The sequence below is a fragment of the Amphibalanus amphitrite genome, unplaced genomic scaffold (genome assembly GCF_019059575.1).
Source record: "Amphibalanus amphitrite isolate SeventyFive unplaced genomic scaffold, NRLGWU_Aamphi_draft 000965F_arrow, whole genome shotgun sequence".
Taxonomy (NCBI): domain Eukaryota; kingdom Metazoa; phylum Arthropoda; class Thecostraca; order Balanomorpha; family Balanidae; genus Amphibalanus; species Amphibalanus amphitrite.
In genome coordinates, this window is record NW_024882459.1 from 224,259 (window position 1) to 240,107 (window position 15,849).

A 15,849-nucleotide genomic window follows, 5' to 3' on the forward strand; every position below is an offset into this window, starting at 1 on the left:
CTAAAATATTTTCCAAAAATATCGAAAAGGAATTGGAGTTTTGACACCTACATTATTAGATATATCTACATAGATGGATGAACTACGTGTGGCCTATCGTAACGTTTCCCGTTCAACTTATTTGACACCACAATACACCGTCCAGACTGCAAGTGTGTGACACCTACATCTGCAGTAAGCCAACTGTCAGCTAGAATAACACGTCCAACAAAAAAGGGCCATCTGTCAGCTGGTCAGAGGCGGGGACGGGTGGGTGTCTGGCGGCGGCTGCGCAGCCGCGGTTGGTCCTGCCCGGGGCGCGGGCCGGCTGCGTCGGTCAGTCTGCCCTCAGAGCCGCCGCCGACCGGTGACGATGGCCGCCGCCGCCGGCCGCTGCGTGTGCCGCCTGCCACTGGTGACGCGCGCCGTCCGCCGGCCGCCGGTGACCTCACTGGGCGTCATCCGGCCTCTGGGAGCGGCCGCCGCCGTCACCGACCGTCATCGGCCGCCGGTGGGACCGTCTCCCCTCAGCGGCGGCGGGCCGGGGAGACGATACAGCGTCCAGGCGGCAGGTATATCTCCTCGCCGGCGGCAGCGCGGCCCCAGTACCGGGAACGGGAGGGAGGCAGAGCCGCCGCCGGGTGGGCTGGGGAATTTTAGCGTCATCGTAAGCAGGCTTACTGTCCACAAAATTGGGTGCACAGCCGGATTGTGGCGGGAGTTTTATCGTGCAGCAGAGATGAGATGATGCGAAACTGATTGAGGGAGTTGGGGAAGGTCATATTGCAGCTTACAGCGTTCAAACAGCAATGCAGTCATCATGCAGCTAATTATTTTTCATGAAACAGTGACAGTGATATGCTTAAGATGGCTTAGGTACCGTAGGAGTACAGAGGAAAAAAGGCTTAGAATAAAATAAAATAGGTACAAAACATTCCTATAACGAACGCTACATAAGAAGGCTAAATAAAACTCCGAAGAGTCTTTGCGATTGGGATATTTATTAGCATCTTTTTGCAGCGTCTTTAGATCCGCCGATGGCTGTGCAGTCACAGTGCAATGTTGCGATTTTATTCACATGCCGCGTGGGCCTGAGCCCGGAGGTGCGGCTCACTACCGGGCCCGCGCTTCGCTCGTTGAGTTGGTCATCTTTTTCGCCCACTTCTATTTGAGCGATCGTCATTGTTTCGATTCCCATACTTACCTATGACTGTTTTAAACGTCATTTTATTTTTGTCCTTCTGGAAGCGCTGGAAGCCTTCGGACTTCGGTAGGTAACTACCTATTTGCTCACAAGATCGCAAGTTATTATTAGCTGTTTTCACGAGGGCCATCTGGTACACATTTGGTGTAGATTAGGTGCAGAGTTGGTGCAGATTCGGTCAAATTGGGATCAGTATGTTTCGCAAAAGTTATCAGTTTAGGCTGCACAGATGCATATATACCTACCTCATTTTTCAAATCATCAGACATTATTTTCGATTAAAACATCGAAATAAATTGATGATGTGAAAATATTCACTGTAAAAGAGATTAGGTGCAGAGTTGCTCAAATTAGGTGCATTCCCCAGATAGCCCGTCGTGAAAACGACGGTATTGTCGTTATTATCACGGTGACTGCAGGTTATTATATGCACCGCTCGTGGGCCTTATTACGTAAGTGTCACACGACAGCACAGCGCTCAAGCTCATTGCTCCTGTGAAGTGTCGCACGTACACAGCGGGCTGTTGCTGATTTGCGTTTGACAGGTGGTCTGCTATGTCGTGGCCAGGGTGCGGCTCACATCTGTGTATACGGCTAAGCGACTGAAATCGGCCGGCACTTGGCAACGACGCTCAAGCGTTCAGGCATCTCGGATAGAATTCAAAGACAGACTAAATAAAGCGTTCAATAACAGCGTGCTGTTGATCCAGACCTGTATGATTTATTGCGAGGATCAGTCTGAATTATTTGAATAAAGGGATTAAAAATGCAAAAAAACGTACAAAAACGTCGTAAAAATACAAAACATTGTGTCTTTTAAGTAACAAAGATGTCACGCACACATCGAGCTGAGGCTATGTACCTATCAGCTATGAACTAGCTATGTATCAATGCCTCTTGTTCCAGATGATCCGCTCTTAGCACCAACGTGAGTTCGGTTGGGCAGGGATTATACATACCTACGATCGTCATCTCGTCATCGTCATCTCGATATTAACCCGCGCACCGACGGGGGTCTGCGCCAACTTAGTACCGACGGGGGGGGGGGGGGGCGGATGACCGCCCCCCCCCCTGAGATCTCGAGAACGAAGCAAGATAGCGACAAGCGGTAAACGGCATCGGATACGCACGGACAAGGTCTACAATTTTTACAAAGGTCATTTTCAGGTCAGGTCAAAGATGACGTCACAGGGGTCGAAAAAGTCAAAATGGCGGCGCTAGATATGGAGAAGGTTTTTCTCGAATAACTTTCGAAGTAGTCAAGATAGGAACAAACTAAGGGCATCATCGTGATCCTCTCGTCAATCCGCATCGAATGATATATATGTTGACCTCGAAAGGTCAAGGTCAAAGGTTGACCTCAGGTCACGTGACCTCGAGGTCATCATGTATATCATTCGATGCGTCTTGACGAGCTGAACACAATGAGACCATCCGCGCGGCTGTATCTTGTTCCTGTAAGGAGTTATTGGCAAAAAACCTTTGGTGACCTTTGATGACGTCACATGACCTTACAGCTGCCCAACAGCAAAACAGACCTCAAGGTAGTGAAGGTTGATCGTATGTGAAGTCATGTATGGTATATGGGGCCATTCCGACCCGTTTTAGTGGTAAAAACAGGGAGTTGATTTTTCCCCCATTGACTTATCATGGGGAGGTCGCGAAATTGACCTGACCTTAGGTCACCGACATCAAAATTCCGAGATATACAAATTGTAGCTACTAATGACCTAATAACATCCTGCGACTTTCAAAGGCCTCCGACATCTACTGCAGCTCTGGCACGGTGACAAAGTTGCAAAAAAGTGACTTGAGGTTGGGTCATTCAAAGTGACCTGGTGACCTGACCTTAAAAGTTAGGAGGTTCAAACTTGCACACCATGTGTAAAATTGATGAGAGAATAGTCATACCAAATTTCGCGGCGCTACGCGCCGCGGTTTTCCCGCTATCCGCGAAAAACCTCAGGGGGGGGGGGCGGATATCCGCCCCCCCCGTCGGTGCGCGGGTTAAATAGGTGCTCGATACATCGATCGTCATCTCGATAATACATAGGGTAGTCATCTCGAGCACAGCTCGTGTCCAGTTTGCAAAATAAATAATCGATGCTAGATCGATGTACGACAACGAAATGCTACATGTTGTTAAGGTATTGTCGTCATTCCTGTATTTAGTCGGATTTCTGGACTGCTAGAACGTAGCGTCTCCAAGAGCCAGCCATACATTGTAGGCGAATTCCATGTGCACTAGACCTACACTAACATGCGACGAGATTGTCTAAACAAACACTGCACTCCAGAGTGGCGTTTGGTGACAGGGTAATAGCCAATGACCCCTATGAGCCCACCCTAACCAGAGGAGACTAACTGCCAGCCGTCCCGCCCAACTCCCTCGTCCCTCCCCGCAGGTCAGCCGGCGCCGCTTCACCAGGTGGTGAAGGCGGTCAACAACCGCACGTCCGGCTGCGTCGACCTGGTGTGGAACTTTGGCTCGGTGACGCCGTTCCCGTACGTGTGGCTGCGCGACAGCTGCCTCTGCCCCGACTGCTTCCACCCGACCACGCTGAGCCGGAGCCTGCGCATCGACCAGCTGCAGGTCGACATCGAGCCGCAGAGCGTCCAGGTGGGCAGCATCGCCATCAGCAGGACGAACCGAGGTGCGACCGGCGAGCTCGGTCCGACTAACAGATTCTGACAGAGACTTGTTTGGTCTGACAAAGTGAAATAGGCTGCAGAGTGCAGGGGTCAACATGACTAATGAGTAATGACTACATCAAAACCTGTCTAATAACTCTGTTCGCGTTGCCCAGTCAGCTCATTGCCAGCAACAGTTTGTACATTTATTATTCCTGGAACACGATGAAATCCACGTCACCGTTGACGCCGGGGCCTCCGGGCTGTTTCAGAATGACAGTGCCGCCCAGCAGTTGGTGGTCACCTGGCCAGATGGTCACGTGTCCCGCTACCCCCACCAGTGGCTCCGCGAGAGGTCCTTCGCCAAACGGGACGTGAAGGCGCGCAGAAAGCAGCTGGACGGGCCCAAGGTGAGCGGAGGAACGCCTGTCAACAAGGCGCAGGAGACCGGTACTTTGTTTCAATGGAACTTCAGTGATGAACATAGGTACCGCGTTTCAATGGGATGCGCCTTATTTGTCGTCGCATTACTATCAACTACCAAAAAGGTAAACGTCGGACATTCATGGTAGGTAATCGTCTTATATCAGCACGAATTCGATCGGTTAAATACCCACACATCCAATCAGCATCTCATTCTGGTATCGTCCACCAAAATGTTCACTTAATTAATCTTTATGTTGATTGCTTGAATCGATTTCTCAGTAAACCCCGACAAACTATGGATTTTCAGCCCCGAGCAGCACACGGCGTTCAATTCGCCTCCCCTTCCCTGAAATTGGATATAGATGCTGTTCTAATATATTTCAATCGGTAATAGTCTCCTATAGATATTCATGCTATTATTTCATATCATTTTTACAAAGTTGTTTTAAGCCATCTGACCCTTGTAAATTAGACCGACATAAAAACACCATAAGCAAATAAACATTGAATTTACTGACCCTTGTAAACCAGACCAACATAAAAACACCATAAGCAAATAAACATTGAATTTACGGTGCACATTTCCAGAAAGAGCGATTGTAATCATATCAGCCGTCTGAGCGGTGCGCGCTGCGCAGCAATGTTGACGAGCGGCAGGCTGCGAGTCGACCCTGGAAATGCCTCAGTCAGAGTGCTGATGTACTTGTTTCAGGCCGTAGTTTATATGGTTTATACTCCTTATTCTGAAGAAGCCTGTTTACCATTGATAAGGTGACTGACCGCAGCCGTTGGCATACCCCCTGCCAGACGGTGCTGTGGGACCGTGCCACCATGGACAGACATCTGCTGCATGTGGATTACGACCGTCTGGTGGGTGGCGACCTGGCCACCCTCCATGACGCCCTGCACCACCTCATCGTCTACGGGCTGGTGCTGGTGCGGAAGGCGCCCACCGACTTCGGAGCCGTGGAGGAAATAGGCGAGACGCTGGGCCACGTCCGGCCCACACACTACGGGTGAGGGACACACAGTGCGGGTGAGGGAGGACACACACTACGGGTGAGGGAGGACACACACTACGGGTGAGGGAGGTTGGCACAGGCACACTGCCGGTGAGGAAGGCACACATACATTTGAGGTGAAAGAGGCTCACACACTGCGGATGCGGGAGCCACACACAGACGGTGAGGGAGGCGCACACTACGCGGGGGGCTCACACTATGGGTGAGGGTACCACACACTATCGAGCTAGGGAGGCCCACATGGAGATGACTCGCACACTACCGAGTAGCAAATCTGCGAAGAAACAATAGAACCAGAAGAGACAAGATCAAACGGGTCACGCGGGTCCCCATCCCCTAAGATCAGACGGCATTGTCGATTGTCGTGCTCTTCTTATACTAAAGCGTATCTGTTCGTCCACAGGAAGACGTTTCGAGTAGCATCCAAGGTGGACGCGAACAACCTTGCGTACACGGCCAACGAGCTGGCGCCCCACATGGATCTCACCTACTACGAGTACATGCCAGGGGTAAGTGCCCATCTCGACTCTAATGTTATTGAAAACATGTCAGCATTAGCGGTGTGGGTGTTTTGCTTTCGAATCGGTCAACAAACTTCCAAGATCTCTCAGAAATGTGATGGTGTAAGTTCGGTTGCACTTGGATACCGCCCTCCCCTCCCCCCGCATTGCTTTAGGGTAGACCGGGGCAAGTCGCCCCGCCGAGGTAAAACGCCTCACCGATGTTTCTCGGGACTGGCAAGGTTCTGGAGAAACATCATCTCTTCTATAAAACGTGCACTATATGATCATTATATGAGCAGACTGGAAAGAAATTGTGATGACTCTTTAGGGAGATATAGCCAAAAATGTGTTTTTGCAGTGATTTTTATGTTTTGTTGTCAGCTTATGCATCATGGCGTTCTTTTATGGTCCACATCAGGTTAACGACTTTTATGTATTTTGAACAACTTTATCTAACGCTTATAATGCCGGGTTGGTTCGTGTTAAATTATGCCTTGCTGGAGTGCAAGGCGTTGTTCTCTGACCGAACTACGTGATGGGGTAAAACGCCCCAGTAGGTCGCGGGGCAAAACGCCCCATGGGGCGTTTTACCTCATGTGTTGTTCGGACTACCCACTTCCTAATGTTCGGTAGCTGGCTAACAGTAAGTTTCTATGCATTTATATGTACTATTCTCAGCAACTGGATGGCAAAGGAAGTATTTTTTTTAACATTTCCATTGCAATTATTTATTATTTGGCCTTATGAGGCAGGTGGAAAACTTGCTCATACAATAGTGTCATAGCTGAACACCTGATAGGATGGAAGGAGCTAACTTCAGTGCCGTGCTTCCCAAGGTCTAACAGACCTCTCATATAAGATTTAAGTCATCTAGCATGTTTAATCTTTAATCTAGAGTATGGGGCTTCTTGCCCCAGGCCGTGGGGCGTTTTGCCCTGGGGTTGGGGCAAAATGCCCCATTTGCAGTTGCTTCACAAATCACTTCCTAGCTAGGAGTCCGATCATAAGTGAATGAATTTGAGGGGTGGAATTTAAAGTAAAATGCCCAAAGAACGCATTGAGCACAAATTTGGCCTTCCAGGTGATGTGGGACAAAAGTTATGTAGCAAAATAAATTATCTGGGGCGTCTTGCCCCAGGCTACCCTACATGTGCGCTTCAAGAGGCTCCAGGCTGCATTCCAGTTGCATCCAGCCATTTCCAGTAGAGCGAAGTAAACGCTAGTCTGCCACAGCAGATGCTCTTCTCTTATCGGTTATCTTCTCCGACCCATTTGGTCTGCAGAGTGCTTGTAAGAGTTAATTTATCCAGTACTGTCGTTAAAGGAAATAGTTCACTTTTAACATGGGGTTTTGAACTGAAATAGCAGTCTTGTAGCTTGCGCTGAGACTAGCACAAATCATAAGCTTTTACAGCCCAATGATCACTCTAAGCAAAAATATCCAATTTGCCGTTCCAAAAAGAGTGTCTTAGGCAGGAATGTGGTGTCTTAGAAAGGAATGCAGTCACGTCATCGTCAGCCAATCAGCATGCTGCTTACAGCCAATGCAGCATGCATAGGTTTGAACTACGCAATGTGATTGGTCAACGCGTTATAAGCTTCCGCATCAAAACATCATTCTACATAGAATATAGTTCTTCCTATAATAAAATATAGAAAATAATTGTTTTACAGAAAGGTTTTATTTTATTTTCTGATCATTTTGAGGATAAGAAATCATAAATCCATAGCAAAATAGGTACTAATTTCAGGAAAATGAACTATTTCCTTTAAATATCTGTTTTAAAAACAGTAGCCTGCGGCAGAGACTACCTTGTAGCTATGTAGGTACACGAAGCTGAATCACGAATATTTAGGATGATTAAAGCATATTGCAATGTCGTATCTCAAAATAACACCGATGGGTGTTTTCATGATTTCAGATTTAATTGACTTCTAAATAATGTCAGTCTCCGATGCGATATTTTAAGCCATTGCCTGCCTCCATATTATGTTTGCGTATGGTTGAATTTCTATGGCTTCTGAAAAAAAAACATTGCACTCTTTTCTCATACATAAAACTATAAGCATAAATCGGTTGATGAATAACCGTCTAATGGCGCTGGCGCACACTTTTAGCAAAAGTTTCCATTCGCATGTACTGCCACACCCCTGGCACTATCAGATAAATCAGTGATATGATGCAGGCCCGTGCATCTGTGCTCTGTCATAAACGTCTGATAACGAGACCAAGGGCATGACAGACATCACTGGTTAGCCTTTTTCACTTGTTACTGGCCGGCATTGAAGCCACGTACCGCATGGTTTACTAACAATTATAAAATTGAATTCCAACATAAGATAACCAGTCGCCGTTTATCCATGACACACAGGGACACTTCACTAGCGTGGCTAATGGTCAGTTTCACCCAGACCTCACGTCTGCTTATGTGTCACTGCTGGAATCATAGCTAAAAAGTAAACGTGATCAATGATCATGCCACCCCTGCTATACGCGCTGAGCCTCGTCCAATAAGCACGCGCACACAATATAGCGCAAAATATGTGCACTGTGCAGGCATAGCGCACGCTTGCACAATATACATACTTACTGCGTTATGCCCATGCATGCTGCACGCCCTCATTTCCAACTTTCGCCTGCCATGAGGGCATTTATGAGTGAACGCACTTTAAACAAAACCCAGTACCTACAGTTTTTTTTTTTTTACATCCTATTAGGATGTCAAGTATGAAGTAGGTGCCAAAGATATAATACCTCCGGAGTTTCGGACCAATTCAGTTCCTCTGTATGTACAGTCCGATTTTCGTCTGGTCTCAGGTGCAGATGCTGCACTGCATCTCCCAGCACATCGGTGACGGCGGCGAGAGCATCTTCTCGGACAGTTTCCACGTGGCGGAGGTGATCCGCGCGCGCCGGCCGGACCTGTTCCACCTGCTGGCCACTGTGCCGTTCGAGTTCGCCGACATCGGAGAGGAGGCCGAGTCGCGCAGCCGCTGCCGCTTCCACAAAATCCACGAGCGCACCATGTTCTGGTGAGTAGCCCCGCAGTCCAAAAGATCCACGAGCGCACCAGCCGCGCCATGTTGTGGTAAGATAGTGCAGCCTGTTTTTTGTCCATATTTGTGTGTCCCCATAACCTGTTCCAGCTAGACGTTCGATAGGTAAGTCGCGTCCGCTGCTATACCTACTCATGTACTCAGCTGCTGTACTCAGTCATTCATGGCGGGGCGAGACCCATGGAGTGTTTTAGAGGGAGGTCGTGACTATCATGGATGCAAGTATGCGTACTATGGCGGCTGACCTTGCCCCCATAGCTTGGCGGCAACACCCCAGGGCCCAGACAATAGACATTCAACGATGGGACTGCCCCTGACCTAAGTAAACATTGAAATGCAATATTCATAGTTCACAGATGCCTCTACGCACCGCGACTCACTTTCACTGCGATTTATCTTGAGCATGCGTGCAGCAATAACTGGTTAAGTTAGGTTTAGGTACGCCATGCTTAATAATACCGAATTTATAGTTAATTAATGCATAACTCAGCCTGCGATGCTCAGACTAAATTATCGGGCATCCTCACTAGTCAATACAGCGTTATTTCTATTATTTATTTCGTACAACTGAGATTTCGATGCCTATATGTCATATGTGATCATTTTCTTACCGGATGATATTCCTTTCAAACATCAGACGATTACCAAAAACTTGGCATAAAGTCGAACTCAAAGATACCGGTCTCGCCTATGAACACCGAACGGCAAAAACTCGCTAGTTAACTTCAGGCACCCCGCGCTGTTAAAAACTTCAATCAATTCTCATGAAACATTGACGCAACAACACCTACCCCCATGTGAAATAACGAGCTGAGGTCTGTTTTCGCGTGCTATCACGCCCCTATTTGTCTATTTTCAGTATAGACGAGGACGGCAATATCACCCAGGTGGCGACCAACAACCCGGTCCGTTCGTACCGTCTGAACGTGCCACTGGAGCTGGTGAAGCCCATGTACGAGGGCCTGCGCATGTTCAACGACCTCTGCAGGCACCCCGACAACCAACTGACATTCAAAATGGACAACGGTAAGTCGTCTGCGGGTCGTATCTGTGAGAGCCGAGAGGAGTGATAAAAACCAGCGAAGAGAAACAGGCGCAATGCAGTGTTTGAACTCTTGCACGTCTCATGGAATTCTAAATAATCTGCCCTCGCGAACAGCACGCATTTATCAAGATTTAATCATCATGGCCATCGGCTTGCTGCTCAATGCTCATAGTTATCCTTCCACATAAAAGTGGCCTTGCCGCTTTTTCAACTCGCTGTCATCCAAATAAATGTCAAAAGTGTCGAGGAAAAGGTCATTTAAAATCCTAACTACACAGTACACATATCAAGATGTTCCTCGCTAGAGCACTGCATACTATTTCGTCATCCAAATAAATGTTACTGTGCCATGCTCACGACTCACAGTCTTCCCTTCCCCCAGGAGACGTAGCTGTGTTCAACAACCGTCGCGTGACTCATGGCCGGCTCGGCTTCACGGTCACCGAAGACTCGCAGCGCACTCTGGAGGGAGGTTACGTGGACTGGGACGACATCATGTGCCGCTACCGCATCGTCACCGACCTGCTCCGTGAGCGGCCGTGATTAACGATCGTGAGCGACCGGATCGCGAGCGGCTCCGTGAGTGGCTCCGTGAGCGGCCGTTAGTGACTGTGGGCGACTCCGTGACGAAGTCGTGAGCGGTGGTGAGTCGGATCGTGATCGACTCCGTGAGCCACAGTGATCGACTCCGTGAGCAGCCGTGAACGACTCTGTGGGCGAACGTGACGGTGGTGTTGATCGTGATGAGCTATGCTGGACACAGCTAGTGTCTTTCATTGAATGAGTGACCAGGTTAAAAACAGAAGGCAGATGACTTCGCTATGTGAATAGGTGGCTATAGAGTATAGAACTTTGACTGTTTGACGAAGGACGTCACTTCAGAATCCGCTTTTTTTAACGGTAAGTAATTACACCGAACTTTTATGCTTCTGGTGAACGTTTATCGAAAAAGGCTGAGAAGTTCTCAGCGCCCGCTTGTGGGGACAGTCTCAATATGATATAAACTACATGATGGTGTCCGCGATAGTTAGGCAGGACGTGGCAGGACTTATGAGTCTCAAATAAACAGTTGATCGCAGTTATATTCAGTTGGGTGGATGCCACCTTGTCGATATTTTTAGGGGTCTAACTTTCATGCATTTTACTGATTAAAAAAAGACAGATGACAATTTCTTTTAAAAACTCGTTTTAGATGTAAGCACACAGCCAGCCACATAGTTTTAGTTACGCTCGTAAAAGTGCAGCGTTACGGCTCAATTTAAGGTAAAGGTCAAGGCATGAATGCATCAATAGGGGTGCAACAATATGTAATTGTGATGTAATTAATGCCAAAAACTGCAACTTTTAATGGCGAAATGCGAAACCATCAGCTAATCTGTTTAAGGTGAAGGTCGGCTTCCGTTGGCGATTCGCGTCCCTTATGTAATCAATAATGCAAGACGTGTTTGCACGCGATCGAAGGACGTAAGAGAGTATGAACGATAAACGGGAAAACTACTTGCAGGAAAAGCCACATGTAAGCGGCACGGCCTTCGATGTTTTGTGAGGCTTTGCGTCTAGGCAACCGTACCTACTACAGTCGTACTACAGTCGTAGTCGACTACAGAATGATGTTCCACTTTTCACAGGCAATTATTTGCCTGGAGTGGTAGGCTGTGCAGCATCACACGGGCTGAGTTCACAAATTATAGCTTTGTCCCAATGCTCATAATCGACACGCTTAATTGCGTGATAAACGGCACAACTTAGCGCTCCAGTCAACTGATAGCTTCTGAGGAGTGGAACATCATTCTGTAGTCGACTACAGTGTACACCCATTCGTTGAAAAGACGTTTCCTTGTTTGAGCGTCCTTAATCCTTCCCTCACGTATCCAAATGGGACTACTGATGCATAAGAGCATGCGGATTTTGGAATCTAGCTACTATCTGCACATTAGCAATGGCGGACCCACTTCTTCCCGACTTCAGGATCGGCTGAACCGAAAGCTTGCATAGCGCACACTCCGCTAGGACCGGGTACGCTAGGACTTAGGTATATAGATACCTAAAGGGTTTTCACGTTTCGTAAGGGTCAATGTGGGGCGTATCTGTTGCACACGTGCCCATAAGACGCATTTTTATTTCAAGAACAGCCGAGCAACTGACCTCTTCATGTGGTGTACCATAGTGACAAGCTAGCAAGTGACTTGAACTTCAAAAGTCCTGCAAGTATAAATAAGCGGGTCTATCGCTTTCACGTATGCCAGCCCGTCGGCATGGCCATTCGCCATCTCGGCAATGGATTTGGGCTGTATGGTCTATCTGGCCTTTGTGTTAGGCATTGAATGTTGATTTATTAAACGGACCGCAAAACAATTTATCCTACTTCAAATGACGAACGAAAGCGTGACAGCTACTTCAAGATCTTCTTTTCACCCAAGTCTTCTGCTGAAAGTCATCCTCTTAGTTTCCCCGTTCTCTTCTGTTCGAACAGTCGCTCAGAGACCAATGGTAGTTGCTCCGATTAGAGACGCTCAACTGTCCCTTGGTCGGGTGGCGGCAGGGGTACAGCGGCGGCCGGTCCCAGGACCGCTGGGAAGTAGCACCTGTACCCGGCCAGCGCGGCCAGCGCCCCCAGCGCGTACCCGACCGTCACGTCCTCCCAGTGGTGGTGGCAGTCGGCCACTCTGCTGACCGCCACCAGCGCGGCGGCGGCCGGCGCCAGCGCCAGCAGCGCGCGGCTGGTCGCAGAGAGCGGCCGGCGGGCGCGCGCCGCCCAGAACAGAGAGGCGAACACCGCCAGGCAGCTGCAGAGCGCCGAGTGGCCGCTGGGGAAGCTGCGCCGGCCCTCCGCCACCACGGACGGCTCTCCGGAGCAGGGCCGGCCCAGCGGCGGCGGACGGACGGCGCCGTGACACCGCGAGAGGAAGTCGGGCCGCGGCCGGCCCACCGCCGCCTTCAGAACGTTGGTGGTCAGTCCGGCACTCAGCAGGGACAGAGAGGAGGCGAGCGCGGCCTGGCGCAGCTCCAGCCAGTCGCCGGTCTGCAGCAGGCGCGGCAGCAGGGTGGCGGGCGGCACCGCGTACACGACGGTCCACAGCGCGCGGCTCGATATGTAGCTGGGTGTCATTGGACGGCTGTACCGCCACGCCTCGGACGGGGAGATCTCACGGACAGTGGCATCCAGCCGCTCACTCTGGAGGAAGATGTAGTAGAGCACAGCTCGAATGAGGAACTGAGTGACGAAGTACCGCGATGTGATCAATGCGCACTTCCCGATGCATTGACGAAACTGAGTCATGTCGAGACCGGGGACCATTCACATCACCTGGTGTTGCAGCCTTGAAATTTTGCAACGAAATTTGATAACTATAGAATTTAATATTGCAACTTCAAAGATAAATCTTTACATAATTATGTCAAGGAAAGACGCACCATCAGCGCAAATCATTATCGATGTACTTGAAAATTTGAAACGTTTAGCTGTACTTCCGGTACTCGAGGCCTGCAATACCTACATTGTACTAAGTCTACAGGAATGTGCGACACTGTAAATTACACATGACCTGAGTCTAACGAATGGTCAGACCATTTCCGGCCGTGCCTGATGTCTAAGCCTTCGTTCAAGGCCTGCAAAAACATCATGTCACCGCCACTGTCATATCTGACAAATGCGTCCAGTGTGTCATAATGTGTGGACCATTTTAATGGTAAAATGCACTGAGCCTCGTGAGCTTTTCATGGGGATCTGCACCACCGAACCGGTCGGCAGGCGGTACCTATATTGGGAAAGATTCTTGGTAATATATGACATATTCTTCTAAAGCCACGAGGACAGCAGTCACCACCGTCTTAGAGAGGTTGCCTGTTATACAAAGTACTTATTATCGATAGCTTGCAAGCCATTCAGGGCAAGCAGCGATAAGTATGCAAGTGCAATGGTGCAGAATCCGATTTGGGGACATGATTGCATTGCATCTCTAATTGTTTTTCCAGTTAAACAAAAAAGTCGTTTCTGTCATAATTGCCTTGAAATAGAATTGTACCGACGGATACGGATGTCCAATGTGCATAAAGTTTTACACTTGGCATCCGCCTATCTCTTGTACTAACCTGTTTTTTTTTTTTAAATAATAACGCATCTTCCTAGTGGTTAAGCTTGCAGGAACATTTTTAGGATGACGTAAGATTTCAGGGTCAGACATTTGCCTGACAGTGACGACGCTTTGAGGAAATATTGCGTAACGAACTAAGCCAGGATCTGTCAATTACCTAAAAGCCAAAGTTAGCCCACGCGTCAATATTACAGTACGCACTAAGTGACAAAATTCTCAAGAGCTCCATAAAACCCAAGGATATCTCTCAGAACAATGAAATGGGAGCTGAAACGGCGCGGTAATCAATCACACTGAAACGTCTTACAGATGTTTCCTGGCAGGTCAACGGCGTTAAACCACGTTTTATGACGCTTTACAACAAGTACTAATTGGTGCCATTCAGGGCCATCATGTCACCCGCGGAGTTGCTTCCTAGGTTGCAATGATCACCATGAAATTTTACACAAAGCTTGCTCAAAAATTGTGGACGAGCTTTATTTTTTCAATGTCTCTAATGAGGTACATTCCCTCGAAACCAATATAAAAAGTATCATACCGGAATCAATCTTATCAGTTCCTGTGCCACCCAGAGCGTGGTAGGTATGTATAATAACACCTCACATCTTCACGTCCTTGCAGGATAACAGATGAGGTCGACCTTGCTGGCTGCGAGTGGCACGCACTGGGCCCGGTAAATCCTGCACCAGCCGACGCGTCACTCCCCACACTGATTAGGGAGGTCGTCACCAGACGATTATCACGTGCCGGGCCGGATCGCGCGGGTAAGACGACCTTACGTAACCGCAGCTACCGGCGCGCGGGGCCGCGCGTGACACGGAGTACGAGTGTGTCGCGTCCGGAGGTTCTGGAGGTCCGCTCTCAGCGCAGTGGGCTCACCCAGGGAGGTGAGGAGTCATCCTGCGTCAAACTGAGGACGGAAAATACCTGCGGGCGGCTGGGCTAACGAAACAGGATGCGAGCTGGTGCGCAATTTGTGACTTCAGCGATATATAGCGACGAGAAAATGTGTGAGCACGCTCCTAAGATCCACCATCCAGTCATTTGGTACAGTGGAAAGCAAAATAAACAATCTGACATGAATATGCACATCGCGTATGACATCTGATCGCTATTCAATGCCCGTTCACCGTACGATGCACTCGCCGGGCAACGTCATTATGTTGAACCTACATCGCTTCGTAGGTAAATTTGAAATGACTTGTATGCCACGAGGATACGCAATAAAGGCAGAGATGAGAGATATGATTATCAGCATAGACAAATGGCACAAAAGGCTATGTAGTATGGACGGAAAGACGGATACTGTTTGAACTTCTATTGGCATTCCATTGAATGTGCTTTACGTGCTAAGCACCTTTGATGATACCTAAGGATTTAAGTATAATGTCAATAGTCACGTGAATTAATGTGTGGATGATATAAGGTTTTTCCGAAATGCCTTGAGTCTGGAGAAAGATGGAGTGAACGTATGGCTTTATGCACACCGCGAAAAATGACTGTTGTTATGTCTGGTTTTATGACTTGTCGGGAGAACGAACGTGTCTCACGCCTCACGCCTGGGACGGGAGCGAGCCATTCGCTTTAACCAGTCGAACATCACCGGTTCATCCCAATTGTTTCAGTTTGGAGGGTAGTTTCTGGAACACCCACCCATCACTGACGCACTATCAATATTCAAAATATAGTCTTATCATTGATGTCAGCGTGAGCGGACACAGACCATCAGCCCATCCTTTCGTCACGTGACATCTGCTTTCATTCTTAATCACTCTTGCGTCTGTTTATTTGCCAGTGTCCACAACAAGTTCGTGTGTCAGTATCAGTTCCAGTGTCAGTGTCAGTTGGTGTTAGTGTCACGTGACCGACCGGGGTGCGCCGGTGGCGT

At 48.7% G+C, this 15,849-nt stretch overlaps 2 protein-coding genes across 2 annotated transcripts; one reads left to right on the plus strand and one right to left on the minus strand.

Annotated features, from left to right (window-relative positions):
* Positions 1-231: 231 nt before the first annotated feature.
* LOC122368665 (gamma-butyrobetaine dioxygenase-like) lies at positions 232-10,758 on the plus strand. Its single transcript, XM_043342841.1, has 8 exons — positions 232-551; positions 3,589-3,803; positions 4,087-4,224; positions 5,048-5,256; positions 5,666-5,771; positions 8,584-8,798; positions 9,682-9,848; positions 10,250-10,758. The coding sequence occupies exons 1-8, from the start codon at positions 353-355 to the stop codon at positions 10,408-10,410; spliced, it is 1,410 nt and encodes a 469-aa protein (XP_043198776.1). The 5' UTR covers positions 232-352; the 3' UTR covers positions 10,411-10,758.
* A 1,212-nt stretch (positions 10,759-11,970) lies between these two features.
* Positions 11,971-13,512, minus strand: LOC122368659 (phospholipid phosphatase 5-like). Its single transcript, XM_043342836.1, has one exon. The coding sequence runs from the start codon at positions 13,163-13,165 to the stop codon at positions 12,371-12,373; it is 795 nt and encodes a 264-aa protein (XP_043198771.1). The 5' UTR covers positions 13,166-13,512; the 3' UTR covers positions 11,971-12,370.
* Between the last annotated feature and the right edge of the window lie 2,337 nt (positions 13,513-15,849).